The following is a 17603-nucleotide window of genomic DNA, read 5'->3' as shown; positions in this document are numbered from 1 at the left end:
ATTATTTAAATTTGAATTTGAACACATCTAGATTTATCCATTTAAACTTATTTGATAAGTTGTTCAATTTTAGAATTCAAATTAATTTAAGTTTGACTTAAATTTGAATTTGAATTTGAATCAAAATTGGACTACAGGATAAAGGATGATTTTTCTCTTTCTTCCCTATCTGAATTGGCGCCACACATAGGGTTAGGAAACCCTAATCATGGCCGGCCACTAAAGGATAAAGGGGAAGGGATTTTTTGTTCAAAATTCAAAATTAGAGATAAGGATTTGATTCTGTTTTGAAGTCTGACTTCTACTCTTTAAATATGAGAATGATAGAAAATTGTGGACACAATTTTTGAAACAATATTTTTCAGCCCTAAGAGTTAGGTGGCCGAATTTCTCAAAGCAAAAAGAGAGAGAAAATATTTTTCTCTAAAAATTCTACATCGTGCATGCGTTGGTGTTTGTGGAAATTCGAGTGTTTAAGAAACATGTTTTGTCTCACGTGTGCCCACACACACGTCTAGGTAGAATCAAGGAATTGACGTGGAAGACTTTGGTATTCTAAACACAAAGATTGGAGCAAAGACTGTTCGTGGTCAAAGAATTCAAGTTATCATCCGAGTCAGCATCCAGGTATTTTTCCGGATTGAATTCTTGATGTAAATTAATGCGATTAATTTATTCGTGCATAAATTAATATAATCTATAGAGTATCTCAAAAGTTTTATGAAAATTTTTGTTATACACGATCCCTCTTTCCCCACGCCTTCGCACCCGAATTCGATTCGGGAACCAACACATACTATTTAAAATATTTAATATAACATATAACACATAATTTTACCTGATTTGTTTTCTTTTTTTTGATGAACTTACGAAAGAGGTAGATTCATGAGGGACTGAAACAAACTGAATTGACTATTATGCTCCAGCTTGTTTTGTTAATATTTGGTTTAGCTGCAAGAAGTAAATTTTTAACAAATTAGTATTAATAATTGATAAAATTAGAAATGTTTTGATTTAGGAGTAGTTACATTACTTGGTTCTTAGACGTTTTCTAAACTGCTCTGCTTGTTTTGGTTGAGAACTGAAATGATGGTTAAGAACTGAAATGACAGAAATGTGTTAAGTATATTTGAAATTATAACTATTATTTTTTATTTACACATAATGTAAATTATTAAGTATATCTAACTTTGCGCCTAATTTTTTTAAGTCTGGTGTTTGTGAGGAAATTGATGTTGGTCCTGGTGTTGTTGTTTATGAGCGGATACTAAAATCATAGAATTATATGTGTGTTTAAAGTAGTAGATACTATCTTTTTATTTATAATTGGTATAAATTAATAAATATTTTTTTACCTTAGTCGTTGTGACATGGTAGTTACTATTTGTGGTGATGGTGTCGTGGGCTGTGTATCTTCAAGTATTTTTGAAACTATTGCATTTATGTGTGTTCCTCCTTCCTAAAAATATATTTGAAAAATCTTTGTTTGTCCTCTTAGCCAAACGATGATCGGTGAAATTGCCGGTGGATCGATAAAGCCTTCATCAATTGTTAGTGCAGAGCATGATTTTTTTATCAGGGCCGTGCTACTTTACCAAATATAGTAATACTCATGTTTTCAGTTCCATCTTAGATTTGTGTGATGAGTTTGTACTTGTATTTCATGAAATAATAGTAGATTAATATAATAAAAAAATCATGAGAAAATATTATAGGCAAAGAAAACAGAGGGAAAAAAAACTATTTAATACTATATGAAGGAAATTAATACACACACGCACAAATAAATCTTGAATTAAAGAGTGATCCCAACAAAATACAAAGATCAGAATAAGAAAAAATTAAAAAAGGGAACAATCAAAGATATATAATAAAAAAAGAAAAACAACGCAAAATGAAAATGATACATCAACAATAATTTTTAGAGAAATCATATGAAACTCAACGTAGCAAGATTATTCTTGCTCATCATTATCATGAGAGGTCAAGAAAAAAGAGGGAAAAAAAATAGAAAAATGAGGGCACTGGGGCAAGGAAGGGAGGGAATAGGAAACGGGCATGAAGTGAAGGAAAAAATCCTCACGTTGCAACGTGTATTAATGTTGTGTTGTAAAAAAAGGTTATAATTCAAAGCAAACATAAAAAATAGTTGTCATCATCATCGCCACGTAAAAAAGATAGCTAAAACTAAAATATGTTTACTAATATTTGCTAAGAGCAAAAGGATATTTTTCTCAGTTTTTTACATCAATGATATCTACCAATATTGTGCCAGAATTTCAGACTAAAAAAATGATAAACTATAAGTAATCAACATTAATATTCAGGTAGCAAACTCATACATTCAGAAACAGCAGTGACTGTTAAAAATGTATGAATAAAAGTTATTAATAATATCTCAAGTGCTACCAATATCACCGGAAGCAGTAGACATTGATGAAGCAAGAGTCAATGTTGATAAAGGATCCAGTAATAACAATATCAAGAAGTAAATGAGAGGGTCCTGAAAAAATATAAATGAATAAGTAGATAAAAAAACAGAAATCAGAGACAAACTAAAAAATAGGATAAAACATAAATGTTGCAACATTTTTCTTTTCTTGGTGGCCATTGTTTTAGTTTTTATTTCTAATATGTGGTATATTTTGTCAATAGGCAATTATGCTTCTACACATGAGAGAATATTAAACCTCATTATGGTGTAATATATTGTATTTGCATTTTAAGAACATATAGAAAATAGGTATTTATATTTCTTAAATACAAAGCATGAAATATTGATTAAACAATTCCAAGCGGCAGTAAAAGATACAGCAGTAAAAATATAAAGTAGTAAAAAATAGGAAATCTGAACAAACATAAATAGATAAGAAAGAACTTAAAAAAAGAAAGAAAGAAAAAAAGGGTGTAAAAAAAAAAAGAAGCAACAACAGTTAAGAAAAACTAATGAAATATAAATATAACAATATGAAGCAGTAAATAGTAGGGAATACAAAAAACAAAACATAGATAGATAGGTAAGGAAATAAATAAATGAATAAACAAATAGAGAAAGCAGGCAGAAAAAAAAGCTTATAGAATGTGAATGTTATAATGTTTTTATTTGGAAAACATGGCTCAGATATTTGACATTTTTAGCAACGTGTGATGAATAAACAAATTTATAATGATTTTATGGCTGCCTACTGTGGGCAACTGCATAAAAACGTGAACATGAGTAGGGTATTATATCTATCACACAGATTATAAGTTATATGCCAGAGAAAATCGCTAAGCAGAGCCAAGTATAACATTGTCCAAGAATTATCAGGTGAATAAAAAACAAAGCAAAAAGGAGGTAAGAATTTGTTACATATATAAAGCGAGCAGATCACAAAAACCAAAGATTCAAACCTCTTTTGGCGAGAACAGAAAAAAAGGGCAGGCGAGCAGATCACAAAAACCAAAGACAGAGCCGAAGAAGCAAAACAACAGACGCAGGAGAAGGAAACAGAAACGTACATGAAAAATCCGTATACACAACAGTACTTATAAATAAAGAATGCAAAAATAGCATGAATAGTGAACAACCTTTAGTAATGTAACACGTCATATTGTATACCGAAGGAAGAAAACTTAAAAGACTAAAATTGTTTAATTAAATGATAAAACCAATACAGTCCTAGGCATAATTTAAAAAATAATAGCTTCAGAAAGAATCAAATGCAAGCGAAAGAAAAAAAAAGGGAAAAAATCAAAAAAAATAATTCCCTAAAATTACCGAGCATTCTAGATAATATAAAGAAAAAATTAGTGGAAATTCCAGTAAATTCAGATAGAAAAAATCATCAATTCATTTAATGTGTCTGTAAAAAAATAGCATAAATCATCAGCCCATGAAATCGGGAAAGCAAATGGCCACTATAATCATCCCAACTCATCAATGCAGTAAATGAAGAGGAAAAGATCAAGAATTAGCTAGGCAATGCTGAAATCAGTTAAGAAAAAGTACGCTAACACAGATAAATCCACAGCACAGATAAATCCATCAAAGAAGAAGATAAGGAACCTGCAAAGACTATGAATCAGCACAAATCATCAGCTCGTCAAACCGGGAAGGCAAATGGCCACTATAATCATCCTAACTCATCAATGTAGTAAATGAAGAGGAAAAGATCAAGAATTACCTAGGCAAGGCTGAAATCAGTTTAGAAAAAGTACGCCAACACAGATAAATCCTCAGCACAGATAAATCCATCAAAGAAGAAGATAAGGAACCTACAAAGAATATGAACTAAATACCATGGATTAGCAACCAAAGAATATGAACTAAATAAACATGAAATAGTGAAGGGAGAAACCGAAAGGTGAAGGAAAAAATTAAAAAAAAAGTAAAAAATTAAAATCTAAAAACAACCATAGAGGAAAACCTTTAATATATATAGAACAACTAAGGAACAAAGCAGGTAAGGAAAAGGGAAAAAAAAGGGCCGGGAAAAAATTAACAAAGAAACCGAAGCAGGAAAGGCAAAGAAAAATTAAAAATAACCAAAAACTATGAACAAAAAATTCTAATAAATATAGAGCAACTAACAAAAAAAAAAATAAAATCCCAAATTTACACCCAAAGCCCACCGAAGATGCGAAGACAACTAAATCACAGAGGAAAAGCCAAAAAATTCCCACAAAAACAAAACAACGGAACATAATGAAATGGAAAAAAGAAGAAGGAAAAACAATTCCAGAAAAAACAAAGGAACAAAACGGAATCAAATGAGAAGAAGAAGGAGAGAGAAAAAAGGGGAACAAAAACGGTGCAGGAGGAAGAAATGAAAGGAGAAAAGAGTAGTAAGGAACAAAACGGAATCAAATGAGAAGAAGAAGCAGAGTTCGGGGTACTGAGAGAGGTGGCGAGATTGGAGTGATTGAAGAAGCTAGAAGGCCTAGGGATTTATGCGGACCAAAATGACCGAAAAGCCCCCTGCCAAGTGAAGGGGGAGAAAGGGCAAAATGGGCAATACACTGTACAATATACAGTAAAAGACCAAGCAGCCCCTGCACAGAAGGAAGAAAGATGAGGGAAAGAAGGGCAAAAGCGTCATTTCACTGTAGAAGGAACAGTGAACCGAGTCTTAATGAACAGTAAACCTCAACTCTCTTTTAGATTATTTATAATAATTTCTTTTACCGACAAAAAATGAAGATAATTACGTGGTCATGATAATTGTATCAATTCAATCCAAATGTCAGATATTGAAAACCGTAAAAGAAAGATGACCAAATTAAATTACTAAAATGCCTAGAAAAAAACACAGAAATAAAATAAATTCGAAGGTAAAATAATAAAAACACTCAAAAAGATACAGACGGTATAAAAAAGACTTAATAAAAGTCACTGTCCTTAATACAGTAACTTTCCTACCTCCTTTAGTAATAGGTATAATATCGTCTTCTCATAGTGTCGTCGTTTGTCTAATATTCGTCCTTTGTCAACTATGTGCTGTATTTTAGAGACGACGATTTACAGGATATTGTCGTTTTTCAAACCATTCTCGTTTTCTCTTTAAAAAAAAAATAATAATAATAAAATAAACCATTCTCGTTTTTATGATTATGTCATTTTCAGGATGATTTTTTCCCATTAGTATTTAGTAGTAAACTAGTAGTCAAGTCATCGGGTTTCATAGTGCTGTCGTTTTAGCCTTTTAGGGCCTTTTTTTTTTCTTTTTGCTTGAAAATGCCTTTTAGTATCTTCTCACTATTTAGATATTTCCTCTTTTCTGGATTGTTGTCGTTCACAAAATTTGTGCCGTTTTAAAATATCACTTTTAATACTGTCGTTTTGATGGAATTTTTAATTTTTAGTTGAGCTACTACACATATTGTCGCTTTTAAACAATTTCGTTTTGATATTGTTGTTTAATTTTTATAAACTAGTCGTCATATATTGTCGTTTTGCGTTACAATTTTACTAGATGTCTTTTACACCATCTCCAACTCTAATGTAAATACTAAGGTCACTTATATATTTACCATCAAAAAGTGTAATATAGTATGTTATTTGACATAATGCTATTTAAAATGTTAAACTTATTTTTTCCTATAATTATTAAGTTTTGAAAGTTGTAAAAGTAAACTTTTATCTTTTAAATAATTAGAAAATGCAAAAGTTACATTAATTACATGAAAAAGTAAACATTTCAACCAATAACAATCAAATGCTAAATTTTTTATATGTTACACTTAGTGGAAAATTTGCCACAAAGTAAAGCATGTGGGAAATTTGGCACAAAGAACATTACGTTGGAGAGTATTTTTTACACTTAGGGTGTGTTTGGGGTTGTTTTTGACACTCTTAAAAACACTCTGCATAATAAACGATGCGACTATAGTGTTTGGTAAAAGTGTACAAAAACACTTTTGGTATGTGTAACTTTTAAATTCTACTTCTGCTATTATTTTAAGTAAAAGTAGCACTTCTATTAAAAATACATCAATTATTTTAAAAGCAAAACCATCCCAAACTAACCCTTAATGCTAAATTTATAATGACACATCAACTAAAGTATTTTATTAGAAATGTTCTTAGCTTTAGACTATTGTAGTGTTTAACTGATCGTCATTTTTATAGTCCTCTTCTTTCTAAGTGACTAAGTCGCTGTTTTTAATTCATTTTTTTATCTTGTCGTTTTGTTAATTTCTGTTTATAGATAAGCCGCTGTTTTTATAAATTATGCTGTTTCATACCTCTTGCATCTAATAATCAGAATATTATTCTTCACTTCTTCTTAGTCATATTGCCTCCTATGATATCATAACTAGTTATTAACATCTGTTTGGACCGTTTCATTCCCTCTCGATTGTCGTTATTTATTCTGCCGCTGTCTCCAGTCTATTTATTATTTTCAAGATGTCGTTATTAATTATCTTCGTTGTACTTAGTACTCTCATTTTGCCAATAAATTGTTTTTATTGCTGTCGTTCTTGTCTAATAGTCGTCTTTCTTGGTGTTGCTGTAACTCGTATGTAGAACCCTTTCTTTTTGGAGGTTGTTCTTGTCGTTTCATATCTATTGTCGACGTCGTTGTAGTTGCCCGTTTCTTATGTTTGTGTCGTTTTTCTGATTGTCCATATAACTCAATTTTCCTTTTTGGCGACGTTTCTTCTTATTCCTGTCGTTTGTTTCAGCTGATAAAACCATGGTTTTACGAAAGGCCTCTACCCAAATCAGCAAACCATCTTTTTGTGGTTCTGTCTTCACAAAAATTCAAAAGAGATGGATGAAGGTATAAAAAAGTTGGCTGGGCTAAATGGGCTCCATAATGGCAGAGAAAGGGCGACGCATCTTGATGGGCTATTGGGCCAGGCCTAAAATCTCATGAAACGCAACTATAAATATCGTCGTTTTGGTGCCGATTGTGAAGACGTCACTGATGGCGATAATTTCCTTGAAAACTGGTGGTACTGTATTGTACCCTTATGTCTCGTTGAAGAGACCATTTTTTCTGACTAAACATTATCAGAACTAGTGCTAAAATTTTAGACAGATCGTTTGTGATTATTTAAAAATTTTAATTTTAAGCTTGATATTAGAGCCCGAAAAGGCTCATATACGGGCCGCGGGCATGGTCTTGGCTGCCCAAGCCTGGTCGGGCAGTCCGAGCTCTCTCGATTGGTCCAAAAAAAATTATATTTTTTATTATATTTTTAAATTTTTATAATATTAATATATATTAAATATAATCTGCTATTATTTAGTAATTGTATATAAATAATTATTAAATTATTTTGTGCTAAAATTATCTAAAAACTAAAATCAACACACACTATTAATACAAATACACAATGTAATAAATTAATTTTGTATATTAATTTTTAAATTTATAATTCATGATTGTCTCGTTAAAAATCTTACCAAGAAAACCCCAATTGGGATAAAAACTTGGTAAGAAAAAAAGAGTGCAATCATTTTGTCATGAATTACAAATTTTACAAACTTACAAAGTCTAAAAATTACAATTACAATATCAAAAGTAAATACATATTTACAAATTACAATTTAATTTGAAGCTGAATGATCGTCTTCAAAATTAAATGTTAATCTATTAAATTCATCGATCTATTATTGACTTGCCGGCAAAATTGTATTCTGTAAACGTTGATCGGCAATGCGTTCCTCAAGTATTCGTAATGCAGACCATGGCTTCAACAATGTCTCTTTGCAATGCGTTTCGGCGTTCCTTAAGTATTTGTTCGGTCGTACTGAAGGCTTGTTCGAATGAAACAGTGGAGACTGGGATAAAAAAAATATCCATTGCCAATCGAGTTAGGACTGGTCAAGTTAATGCTCGTGTCCTCCACCACTGAACTAAGTTAAACGATTGTCCAGTATCGTCTACTGTTAAGCTCTTGCTGAGATACACCATAAGCTCGTTGAAGCCGCCACCGCCACCACCTGTTGATGAAGATCCACTCCAAGCTTTTGTTTGAGTCTTCTTCTTATTCTTCTTCAACCTAAAAACATTCAAGAATGAATGTGAATTTTCATCTTGTTGTTGTGGTTCATGTACTCCAGAGTTTGTGTTTCTAAACCTATTCTCATATTTACTATAGATCGAAAATATTTTTGCCTTTATTGTTGGAAATTGGTCAGAATAATTGATGCCCAAAAATTCACCTAAGTTTTCTAAACCGTCTAATTTTATTCTAGGATCAAAAAAGTACCGAAACCATATAATAAAGGCAATTTAGACCAATATTTTTTTAAATTTATTTTTCATAGAAGCGATAGGAACTCCTAAGATTGGGTCATTCCTATATTCACTAAATAAAATACTAATTCTTAAAAGTTCACCAAAGCTAAAAGTGATGTTGGGTAATATGTCCACTAAGTTTTAAAGTAACTTCATGAAACCTATCTAAAAATTGACACAAAGTTTCAGCAATTTGTCAATCATATGCGTCTATATGTCATTCTAATAATTTTGTACTAATATAGTCTGTTATAACATCCTTATAAAGGATGCATGTTGAAGCATTATATAAGTTGAATTTCATCTTACAGACATATCTAAGGCTAATGCTCTAAGAGTTAGATTTAGCGCTTGTCAGAACCTAAACCAATCTTGTTCGTGTGGGTTACTATCTTAAATCCATATAATACTATCTCTAATTGCTTTTATATGAATATATATTTCTTTTAAATCAAATTTAACTATTAAATTAATTACGTGACATGCATAATATTAATAAAAAATAATACCGTCATCGAATAAATTTAAATTATTTTTAAAGTATTAAATTACTTTAATATTTATACTAATATTATTTAATATTATAATCATTACTTTATCTTTTAACTTAAATTCATAAATTACGTTTAAAATTATATTATATATTAAATCGGTCTAAAAAAATATCGCTGTGGCAATCTGGATATTTGCTGGAATTTGGGTGGCTCCCACGTGTCTTCTCTTTAGGCTTGTGTTTTTTTTGGTGAACAACCTCAGGCAGAAACCTAGACACGGAAGCTCCAAAGATTGTCCTTGTTCGTTTCAGTGGCTGCTATTTTGGAGCTAAAATGTCCGTCCCGTTTCCTGAGGTCTTCAAATTTTTTTTTCTTCGCCGCCATTTCTATTTTCAAACAGATTTATTCTTTTTCATTCTTTCTTTTCTAGGTTTTGCGTCGTTTGAAATGTCGCGGCTATTTCATTGCTTTTTCTCTTTTATCAAATTCAATCTTTCCTTTTTACATCCATTTCGTTAATTAGTTCAATTCTCTAGCGAGTGTTTAATTGATGGAAAATTGCGAAGATTAAGAATGATATCGGTTTTACTTAGGGAAATATAATAGTTTCTTTTAGAATACAGAGTCAAAAGATAATTGCTCGAAGCAAAAATGAGTATTTATGGTTTTAATAGTTTTCTTTGTTTCTTTTCCTGTTGTTATTATTGTTTATTCATAATTTCAATGCAAGTTTTCTTCTTTCAGTGGTACCTTTTTTCCTTACAATATGTAAATAACGTCTATTATAATGGTCAATTTGATTACAAGTTGAAAAATGTGCATATTTTTGGAGTAATTACCTGATAATTTTGAGTTGGTTTCTCATGTCCTTGCAGGTTTCAGGGCCGCATATTAGAATTTTAGGGGGATTTTCCTTAGGTTATTAGGGTATTGATGTGTTGTTATTTATGCTATATACCAGGTTTTGTATTGATTATTGAATCAAGGGTAATCTATTTAAGAGGTTAAAATGCCATCTAGCTTGCTTTCAAAGCTTAATCTTTCTGTATTTCCGGGTTTCGAGAGAACAGTAAGTGGGAAACGTCATTCTATAAGTTTGCTGCTTCGGCAGGGGTTTTCCCGAAAAACAGGATTACCATATTCCACCTATCCGTTACCATACCCTATGGCTGCTTCTAATTCCAAACCCGTCTTCGGAGATGTTTATGTTGACGATCTTATAACCGGTTGCGGGAATGCGTTGGATTTCGCAAAACCTACCGGTGTTTTCTTCAACGATAAAAGCCTTATCAGTTGCCGAAAAGCTGTAGTGAGCTTGAGAAGGAGGGAAATATCTAACAGTCAAATAAGTTGTGGTTACTTCTTCGCTGATGTAACGAGGAAGAATTGCAACTCCAATATATTTCTTGGACCTCAGTTAAGGAACCTTCCTAGCTCATCCTTGGCATGCTACTCCGCGCGTGCAGCTCATGATGTGTCATTTGATGGCAATTCTCGTGATGAACAGAATCCTAATGCTACCAATTTCTCTGACCAGTATGTGCTCTTGGCTTCTGTTAACTTGTGACTTTTTTTCCCTTTGATTCTGCTGCCTTTTCAAGTACTCTAGTTAGGAAGGAACTGTATTTTATTGTATACAACTTATTAATCTAGTCTCACAATGATTGTACTCCATGTAGAAACTCTCATACTTTCATGATCTAGTGGATATTTATAGCATCCCCTATAAAGTTAAGTAACAAGCTATTACAAAATGAGCATGTTGGACTAGTAAAAGCAAAATTGTAGGCTTATAGCTTTTTGTTATTATTATTATTTTTTTAAACTTGTGGGTTTAATCTTGAGCTATTTTTGGAGACAGAACTCTGAAGCTTCTTTCAGGATCATGTTACCTTCCACATCCTGATAAGGAAGACACGGGTGGAGAAGACGCTCATTTTATTTGTACGGATGAACAAGTGATTGGAGTAGCGGATGGTGTAGGTGGCTGGGCAGAAGTTGGTGTTAATGCAGGAGAGTTTTCTCGTGAACTTATGGCTAACTCTGTTAGGGCAATTCGAGAGGAGCCTAAGGGTTCCATTGACCCTGCCAGGGTGTTAGAAAAGGCTCACTTAGTTGCAAAAGCGAAGGGTTCCTCAACGGCTTGCATCATTGCCCTCACAGAGAAGGTTTGTCATGTAGTTCATTTTACATGAGGCTCATGGGTACCAACCAAAATTAGCAAATCTATCAATGCTTTTGCTTTTAGGACTGAGTGGAAGGAAATATGTGAACTGCTGTTCTATAATACCTAAAATCAGTTTTGTCTGGCTTCTCTAAAGCAACCTAAAGATGATTGTTGCTTTTTTTCTACAAAAATAAATGGACAGCGTCACATATGGTGTCTGCTAATTTTGGCTGCTATGTCATTCCAAATCTCTCCAAGTCCTGCATTTAGCATGTAAAATTAGTCTATTAACTGTGAAAGCTAATTTATGTGGATATATGTATTAAGAGCGTTTTCAGTTTTTGAAATAGGTGACAACTTATTCCCGGTTACATGAATTTATTTTGCATTGAATAATGAATGATTTGCTTTCTTGTTTTGGGAAAGCAACGGAATGTTCACTATTTTTTGTTGATCATGTCTTTCACTAGGGATTACATGCAATTAATCTGGGCGACAGTGGATTCATAGTGGTTAGAGATGGATGCACAATCTTCCAATCTCCAGCACAACAACGTGGCTTCAACTTTACATATCAGTTGGAGAGTGGCTCTGGGGCTGATCTACCAAGCGCCGGTCAGGTCAGTTAATACTTGAAACTTTTTCTCTGGCGGTCTCCAACTAAGTTGCTGTCACTAAGTTTGCATTAAAGTTTGAACAACGTTGCTAAGAGCCAGTTTGGCATCGGAATTAGTACTGACAACCGAGTTATGCGTTAGGAAAAGCTACTTCCGACCAACGTCTCAAAACTACTGTGTAAAGAGTTTATTCCCCATGTGTGTTCATTTATCCAACACATTTATGGTAAAAACTCCCTTTTTTAGTGGCTCTCCTTTTCTCAAGTTGTGAGAACAAACAAAGATATTTTGATATATTATAGTAACTTAGACAACTCAAATCTATCAGCAGTCTGATAAAGTCTGGTTCGATTGAGAACAAAATCAGGAAAAGATTGACAGAAAGAAGAAAAGAATCACGAACGACTTTATTAATTGCTGAGATATACACTCCGATTGGCAGAACTTTGAGGGTCTGCCTTCCTCCCCTTACTTGGAATGTATCCAAGATTTGTACAATTCACAGATTATTTCCCGACCCCCCTCTCTAACCCTCTTGCCCCCCCTTTTATACTCTCTCCTTCTAAGCAACCAACTTTCTCAGTAAGCTAACTAAACTAATACTAACACTTCCACTGCCAGCTTCTAACGCCTCCAGCGAGCTAAAAAAAAACAGCATTTCCTACCCTTGTTTATTCCTCCTAACATACACTTGCCTGAGTAAGGGCTTATCACAGTCTAAAGTACTTTTTTCTTGAAAAGCTTCGGCAGTTGTAATTTGACTAACTTCTTCACTTCGAGTTTATGTTGGGAAAAGTTATAAACCTAACTTCACATCGTTTTTGTTTGTCAATGTACACAGGTTTTCACAATTCCTGTTTCCCCGGGGGACGTTATTGTTGCTGGCACGGATGGGTTGTTTGACAACTTGTATAACAACGAAGTGACTGCTGTTGTTCTTCATGCGGTGAGAGCTGGCCTGGAGCCTCAGGCAACTGCTCAGAAGATAGCTGCTTTGGCGCGCCAGAGAGCACTTGACAGGACCCGGCAAACGCCTTTCGCCACTGCTGCTCAAGAAGCCGGATACCGTTATTACGGTGGTAAGCTTGACGACATCACTGTTGTTGTGTCGTATGTTGCAAACTCAACCAATGCTTGAGCATCCCTCTTTTTTTGCAAGTGTAACAAAACCATCTCATTTGTACATTTCGTTTTTCGTTTTATGATGGCAAGGCAGGGCATGGAAAGCCCGTTTTACTATTCCTTGCCTGAAACCAAGAGGAAGATTTAACGTTGAGCTTTAAATAATTCAGTTTTATCTGAGCTTTAATCTCGTGTTATATAATTTGTCTGTTCCATCCGTTCTATTTATTTATTTATTTTTGCTATACCCTTCCATTTCTGGTGGCATTCAATTTACTTGTGGTTTCATTTATTTATTTTTGCTATAACCTTCCATTTCTGGTGTCATTCAATTTACTTGTGGTTTCATCTAAAGACTTGATCTCTGGTATGCTGAAATTGGTACATCTAAAAACGTGATTTCCAGTATGCTGAAATTGGTAACGTCTCTCTCTCTCCCCTTATTCAGTATAATGAAATTGGTATCTTTGCCCTCTCTCTTGTTTTATCTAAAGACAGGAGCTCTAGCATATGATGAAATTGGTATCTTTGCCCTCCTTTTCTTTTCCATGTTTGAACATCAATTCTAGTTGCTTATGCTTAAATCTTACAACCACAGTAGGGAGATTACTTGGCTAAGTCGGGGCAAAGCTTGAGTTGCTCGCGATCATTAGCCCATCTACTTAGGCTGAGGTATATTCAAATTTTCAAGCAAAACAAATTCTTATTCATTCACACCGAGCAGAGTAGAGTCTATTAAAAGAGTATGAAAACATAGATCACAGAGCTCACTAGGCGAATGGACATAACACGAGCAACATACAAAGGTGCAATTATTCATGTGCCTGTTTTGGAGCGGATAACGAAACTAAGCCAAACCTGCCGTCCGAGTCATCAAACTGTCCACATCTTCAAATGATTTTCCCCCTCACCGCCCCCGCCACCCTCTTCCTCCTTTTGCTGCCTCTCCCTCTCTCTTTCGTCTTCTTGCCTCCTAACCTCTTCCTGCTCCTGCTCCCTCTCTTCTTCTTCTTGTCTTTGCCTCTCTTCCTCTCTCCTCCTTTCTTCTTCACGTTGACTCTCCCTCTCTTCTTCCTCTTCTTCTCTTCTTTGCCTCTCTCTTTCTTCTTCTTTTTGTCTTTGTTTCTCTTCCTCTCTTCTCCTTTCTTCTTCCTCTTCTTCTTCTCTTTGCTTCTCTCTTTCTTCTTCTTCTCTCTTCCTTGCTTCCTCTTCTTCCCTTTTTCTTTCCTCTTCCCTTTTTCTCTCTTCCTCTTCTCTCTTCCTCTCTTCTTCCTCTCGGCTTCTCTCTTCCTCCTCTTCTCTCTTCCTTTCCTCTTCTTCCCGTCTCTTTTCCTCCTCTTCTCTCTTCCTCTCCTCTTCCTCCCTTTTTCTCCTCTCTTCCTCTTGCTTCTCTCTTTTCCTCGCCTCCTCTTCCTCCTTTTCCTTCTCAATTTCCTCCTCCATTATCCTCTCCTCTTTCTCAGCACATGAAGTGCAATCCAATATGATGGAATCTGCCTGCGGAGCCAAAAGTTGGTCGATCGTTGTGTTGGAAACATTGAAGGACAAAGCCAAGATATCCCTATCCAGGGTTTGTAGGATCGATTGCTTTCCGGCCAAGAACTGAGGGTGATTTTCCACTCCTGTTGTGGTGAACCCCATGAAGACGAGCGAGTCATTGTTGAATGATATCTGCGCCATCGGGTGAAACCTTGGTACAGCAAAAACGTCTCCTTCCTTGACCCTGAACCTCATGTTTTTGCATTCTTGTTTCGATTTGTTTGGTCCGCTTGAGCAGACCACTCGGACCATCCCTTGTCCTTGCAACACTATAGCTATCTCCGTCGACTTTGGATTCCAGTGCGGTCCCATCATCGAGCCCTTTTTGCAATAAACATCAATAAAAACGTCATATATATTGTACTTTATTATGGACATTTGAATGGAAGTTTCTATTTTACAAAGAAAAAAAAAAACCCCCCAAGAACAACAGAAAATATAAAACGCAAAATAATAGATAGTGCATGTTTATGAATATCAAAATGTCGGCAAACACAAATATGGATAATGAAGACAACATTGGCCTAATTGCATGTTTGTGAATACAATATCACATCAAAATTATATATTAGAATCATTCTAACGCAAAATGATATTGATTTGAATCACATCAAAACCAAGCACAGATTATTATTATTTTTTCAATACTCTACAAAAGAATTGTAGTAGCATATCCTGGGACACTAACCTTGGTCAAGTTCACCATGAAAAGGCCAACGTTGGTGTCCTTCAATATATGTGCGGCTTGCTTCCTGTTCACCGTTAAGCTCCATCCGTTACAGTTCTCAAAATCAGGTTCTGCATCAAAGAGATTATATCCTTCTCCTGATTTTTTCTTCTTGTTATATGCTGCGCTTTCTTCGTCTTCTAGAAAGGCCTTCAGAAATCGAGTTTCCATTTCCCACAATGCTTTCTTCTTCTTTTCTTTCTTTTCTTTCTTTTCTTTCTTTGAACTTGGGATTGCGTGCACTATGGCTTCTGCATCCGTTGCACTTGTTATTGATTCTATCACTTCATCAGGAACCTGCCGTACATAAGTTTTTCATTATATGGGGTCTTCGAGATCTCATAATTTTACACATTTAGTTAGGATTTTTTTTTTTTTTGGGTGGGAATGTGCTTATTCCAAGAAACAAAAGTTTGGCCTTTCTTGGAATATTTTTTATTTTTGTTTCCTGTTATTAGAAGAGAAAAAAGAGTTTGTATTATTTCTTAAGTAAAATTTTAAGGTTTTTCTTTTTAATTTACGGTTATATGGTAATTGCCATAGATTAATGCTAAATTTGACGACTCATTATAGAGTTTCTGATACCTTGAAAGCCTGCTTAAGCGTCACCTTGTCAAAGCCACGGACCAAGTTCCTAAAGCCCGAGTACGCCCCAATTGCTGGCTCCTGCTTTAGTAAACTAATTTGTTAACAAACGACGCAATTTTATGTAAAATACAACAAAACTCAAAAAAAAAAAAAAAAAAAACACCCCTTTTTATCTTGAAAACACAATTAGTTACAATAATAATGATGGAAAAAAAGTATCAGCTCATACAAATAACTCGTCGTCTGTATTGGAAAACATGGCATAAATCCTTAGGCTTTCACGTTCAGGCTGTAAGTCACTCTGTACAAAGAAAACAGAGCCAGTCTGAAGCCTGAAGATATCTGCACTTCGCAGATGTACACTTCTTGTCTCTTCCTCGTCAGCATAACTAAGCCTTCCACTTCCTACACAAAAACCAAAATCATGGATGAATTAGACTTTACTAGTAATGTTGTGATACAGAAGAAAAAAAAATCATAATTGCACAAATTAGAATTATTAATTATAATAATCAATACTAATTTTATAGCATAAAATCAAAATGTGATAAAATTTGTTATTTGTAAAATACTTAAAAATATTCCTATATTTCAATTCCCCTCCTAAAAAAAATAGTCATAAAAAAAAAAGATGTTGGAAATGTAAGAGAAAATCAAAGTCAGGAACGTTGATATATTATACACGTGACTAATATTATGACATGCAAAGTAAAGAACCTGTGTGGACAAAGAGAACCATATCCGCGTGGAGAAGCACAGGGAGGAAGAGAGAATTGGGCTCCAAAGTAAAGAACTGGATATGATAGGGCCCTCTGATTCCATCACTGATATTAACGGCTGAGATCTGACCATACTCATTATCAACTAATGACTTCCTTTGGGTTTTCCTCACCAGAGGCCTAAAATCATGATAACCCCAAACATCTTCATCATCTCCGAAATGCTTTGCCTTCGCCTGTGCATGCAAAGCGAGATGAAGAAGCGAAAGAGAGAAGAAGAAAAAGATGAGTAAAGTTAAAGCCTTTTTCGCCATTTTTGTTTGATGCGGGTCTGGAAATGGCCAGTGTGGGTGTTTTTTTACTGTCTAAATAGAAGAAAGAGTTTGGAAAAGAAAGGAAAATAAAATAAAATAAAATAAAATAAAATGAAATGACTAACGAGGATGTAAAGTGAGTAACTGAGTACGTGTCGTTTAAGGTGGACACGTGCATGTTTCATGCAAACACGTAGCAGATGATATGGTTCCGGCTCTTCTGTGCAAAATGCCAAATCTGTTGAAGTTTCTTTTGATCCCTTTCGCAGTTGATAGACTTCATGGATTCTCTGATAAATATCATGGGCATTGGAGTCTCCGCTCCTGTGACCATATATTTTTATTTTCCTTTCTTTTAAGAAAACCAGTAATAATTACATTGTTATCTACGTCTTGTTTAAAAATAAATAAATAAATTGTGGGTGTCTTTTTGTAAGTTGATCTCTTTGGCCATTTTCTGATTTTTTTTTCCTTCTTATTTGTTCCGGATCTTCTTGTTAATGTAATTCTATTTTTGATTTTGTACAATAACTTTTGTAATCTGGTATCTATTTTTTCTGTTTTACGTGGAATCTGGCTATTAA

At 34.1% G+C, this 17603-nt stretch overlaps 2 protein-coding genes across 3 annotated transcripts; one reads left to right on the top strand and one right to left on the bottom strand.

Moving 5' to 3' along the window:
- The first annotated feature begins 9462 nt into the window (after positions 1 to 9462).
- LOC21392399 (probable protein phosphatase 2C 80) lies at positions 9463 to 13349 on the top strand. 2 transcript variants are annotated; one of them, XM_010101536.2, is made up of 5 exons: positions 9463 to 9580; positions 10102 to 10762; positions 11088 to 11394; positions 11864 to 12013; positions 12852 to 13349. In XM_010101536.2, exons 2-5 carry the CDS (start codon positions 10236 to 10238, stop codon positions 13146 to 13148), a joined length of 1281 nt encoding a protein of 426 aa, XP_010099838.1. In that variant the 5' UTR covers positions 9463 to 9580; positions 10102 to 10235; the 3' UTR covers positions 13149 to 13349. The 2 variants fall into 2 exon arrangements, with proteins under 2 accessions (XP_010099838.1, XP_024023590.1); XM_024167822.1 differs by having other exon boundaries at positions 9464 to 9561.
- A 494-nt stretch (positions 13350 to 13843) lies between these two features.
- On the bottom strand, positions 13844 to 17019 carry LOC21392398 (vicilin-like seed storage protein At2g18540). The gene is made up of 6 exons (XM_010101535.2): positions 16704 to 17019; positions 16216 to 16391; positions 15984 to 16064; positions 15360 to 15695; positions 14537 to 14992; positions 13844 to 13864 (listed from the first exon to the last, which is right to left on the bottom strand). Exons 1-6 carry the CDS (start codon positions 17017 to 17019, stop codon positions 13844 to 13846), a joined length of 1386 nt encoding a protein of 461 aa, XP_010099837.2.
- Between the last annotated feature and the right edge of the window lie 584 nt (positions 17020 to 17603).

Source organism: Morus notabilis, unplaced genomic scaffold, assembly GCF_000414095.1.
Source record: "Morus notabilis unplaced genomic scaffold, ASM41409v2 Scaffold220, whole genome shotgun sequence".
Taxonomy (NCBI): Eukaryota; Viridiplantae; Streptophyta; class Magnoliopsida; order Rosales; family Moraceae; genus Morus; species Morus notabilis.
Note: the sequence above shows the minus strand (reverse complement) of the source record. Positions and strands in the feature narration are given on the sequence as shown.

Excerpts from the sequence above, each read along its gene's own strand:
- LOC21392399 (XM_010101536.2), top strand. The coding sequence starts at position 10,236 with ATGCCATCTAGCTTGCTTTCAAAGCTTAATCTTTCTGTATTTCCGGGT. Across the intron at positions 10,763-11,087 it reads GCTACCAATTTCTCTGACCA|AACTCTGAAGCTTCTTTCAG; the intron begins GTATGTGCTCTT and ends TTTTGGAGACAG. Across the intron at positions 11,395-11,863 it reads TCATTGCCCTCACAGAGAAG|GGATTACATGCAATTAATCT; the intron begins GTTTGTCATGTA and ends GTCTTTCACTAG.
- LOC21392398 (XM_010101535.2), bottom strand. The coding sequence starts at position 17,019 with ATGGCGAAAAAGGCTTTAACTTTACTCATCTTTTTCTTCTTCTCTCTT. Across the intron at positions 16,392-16,703 it reads GGTTCTCTTTGTCCACACAG|GAAGTGGAAGGCTTAGTTAT; the intron begins GTTCTTTACTTT and ends GTTTTTGTGTAG. Across the intron at positions 14,993-15,359 it reads TCATGGTGAACTTGACCAAG|GGCTCGATGATGGGACCGCA; the intron begins GTTAGTGTCCCA and ends TATTGCAAAAAG.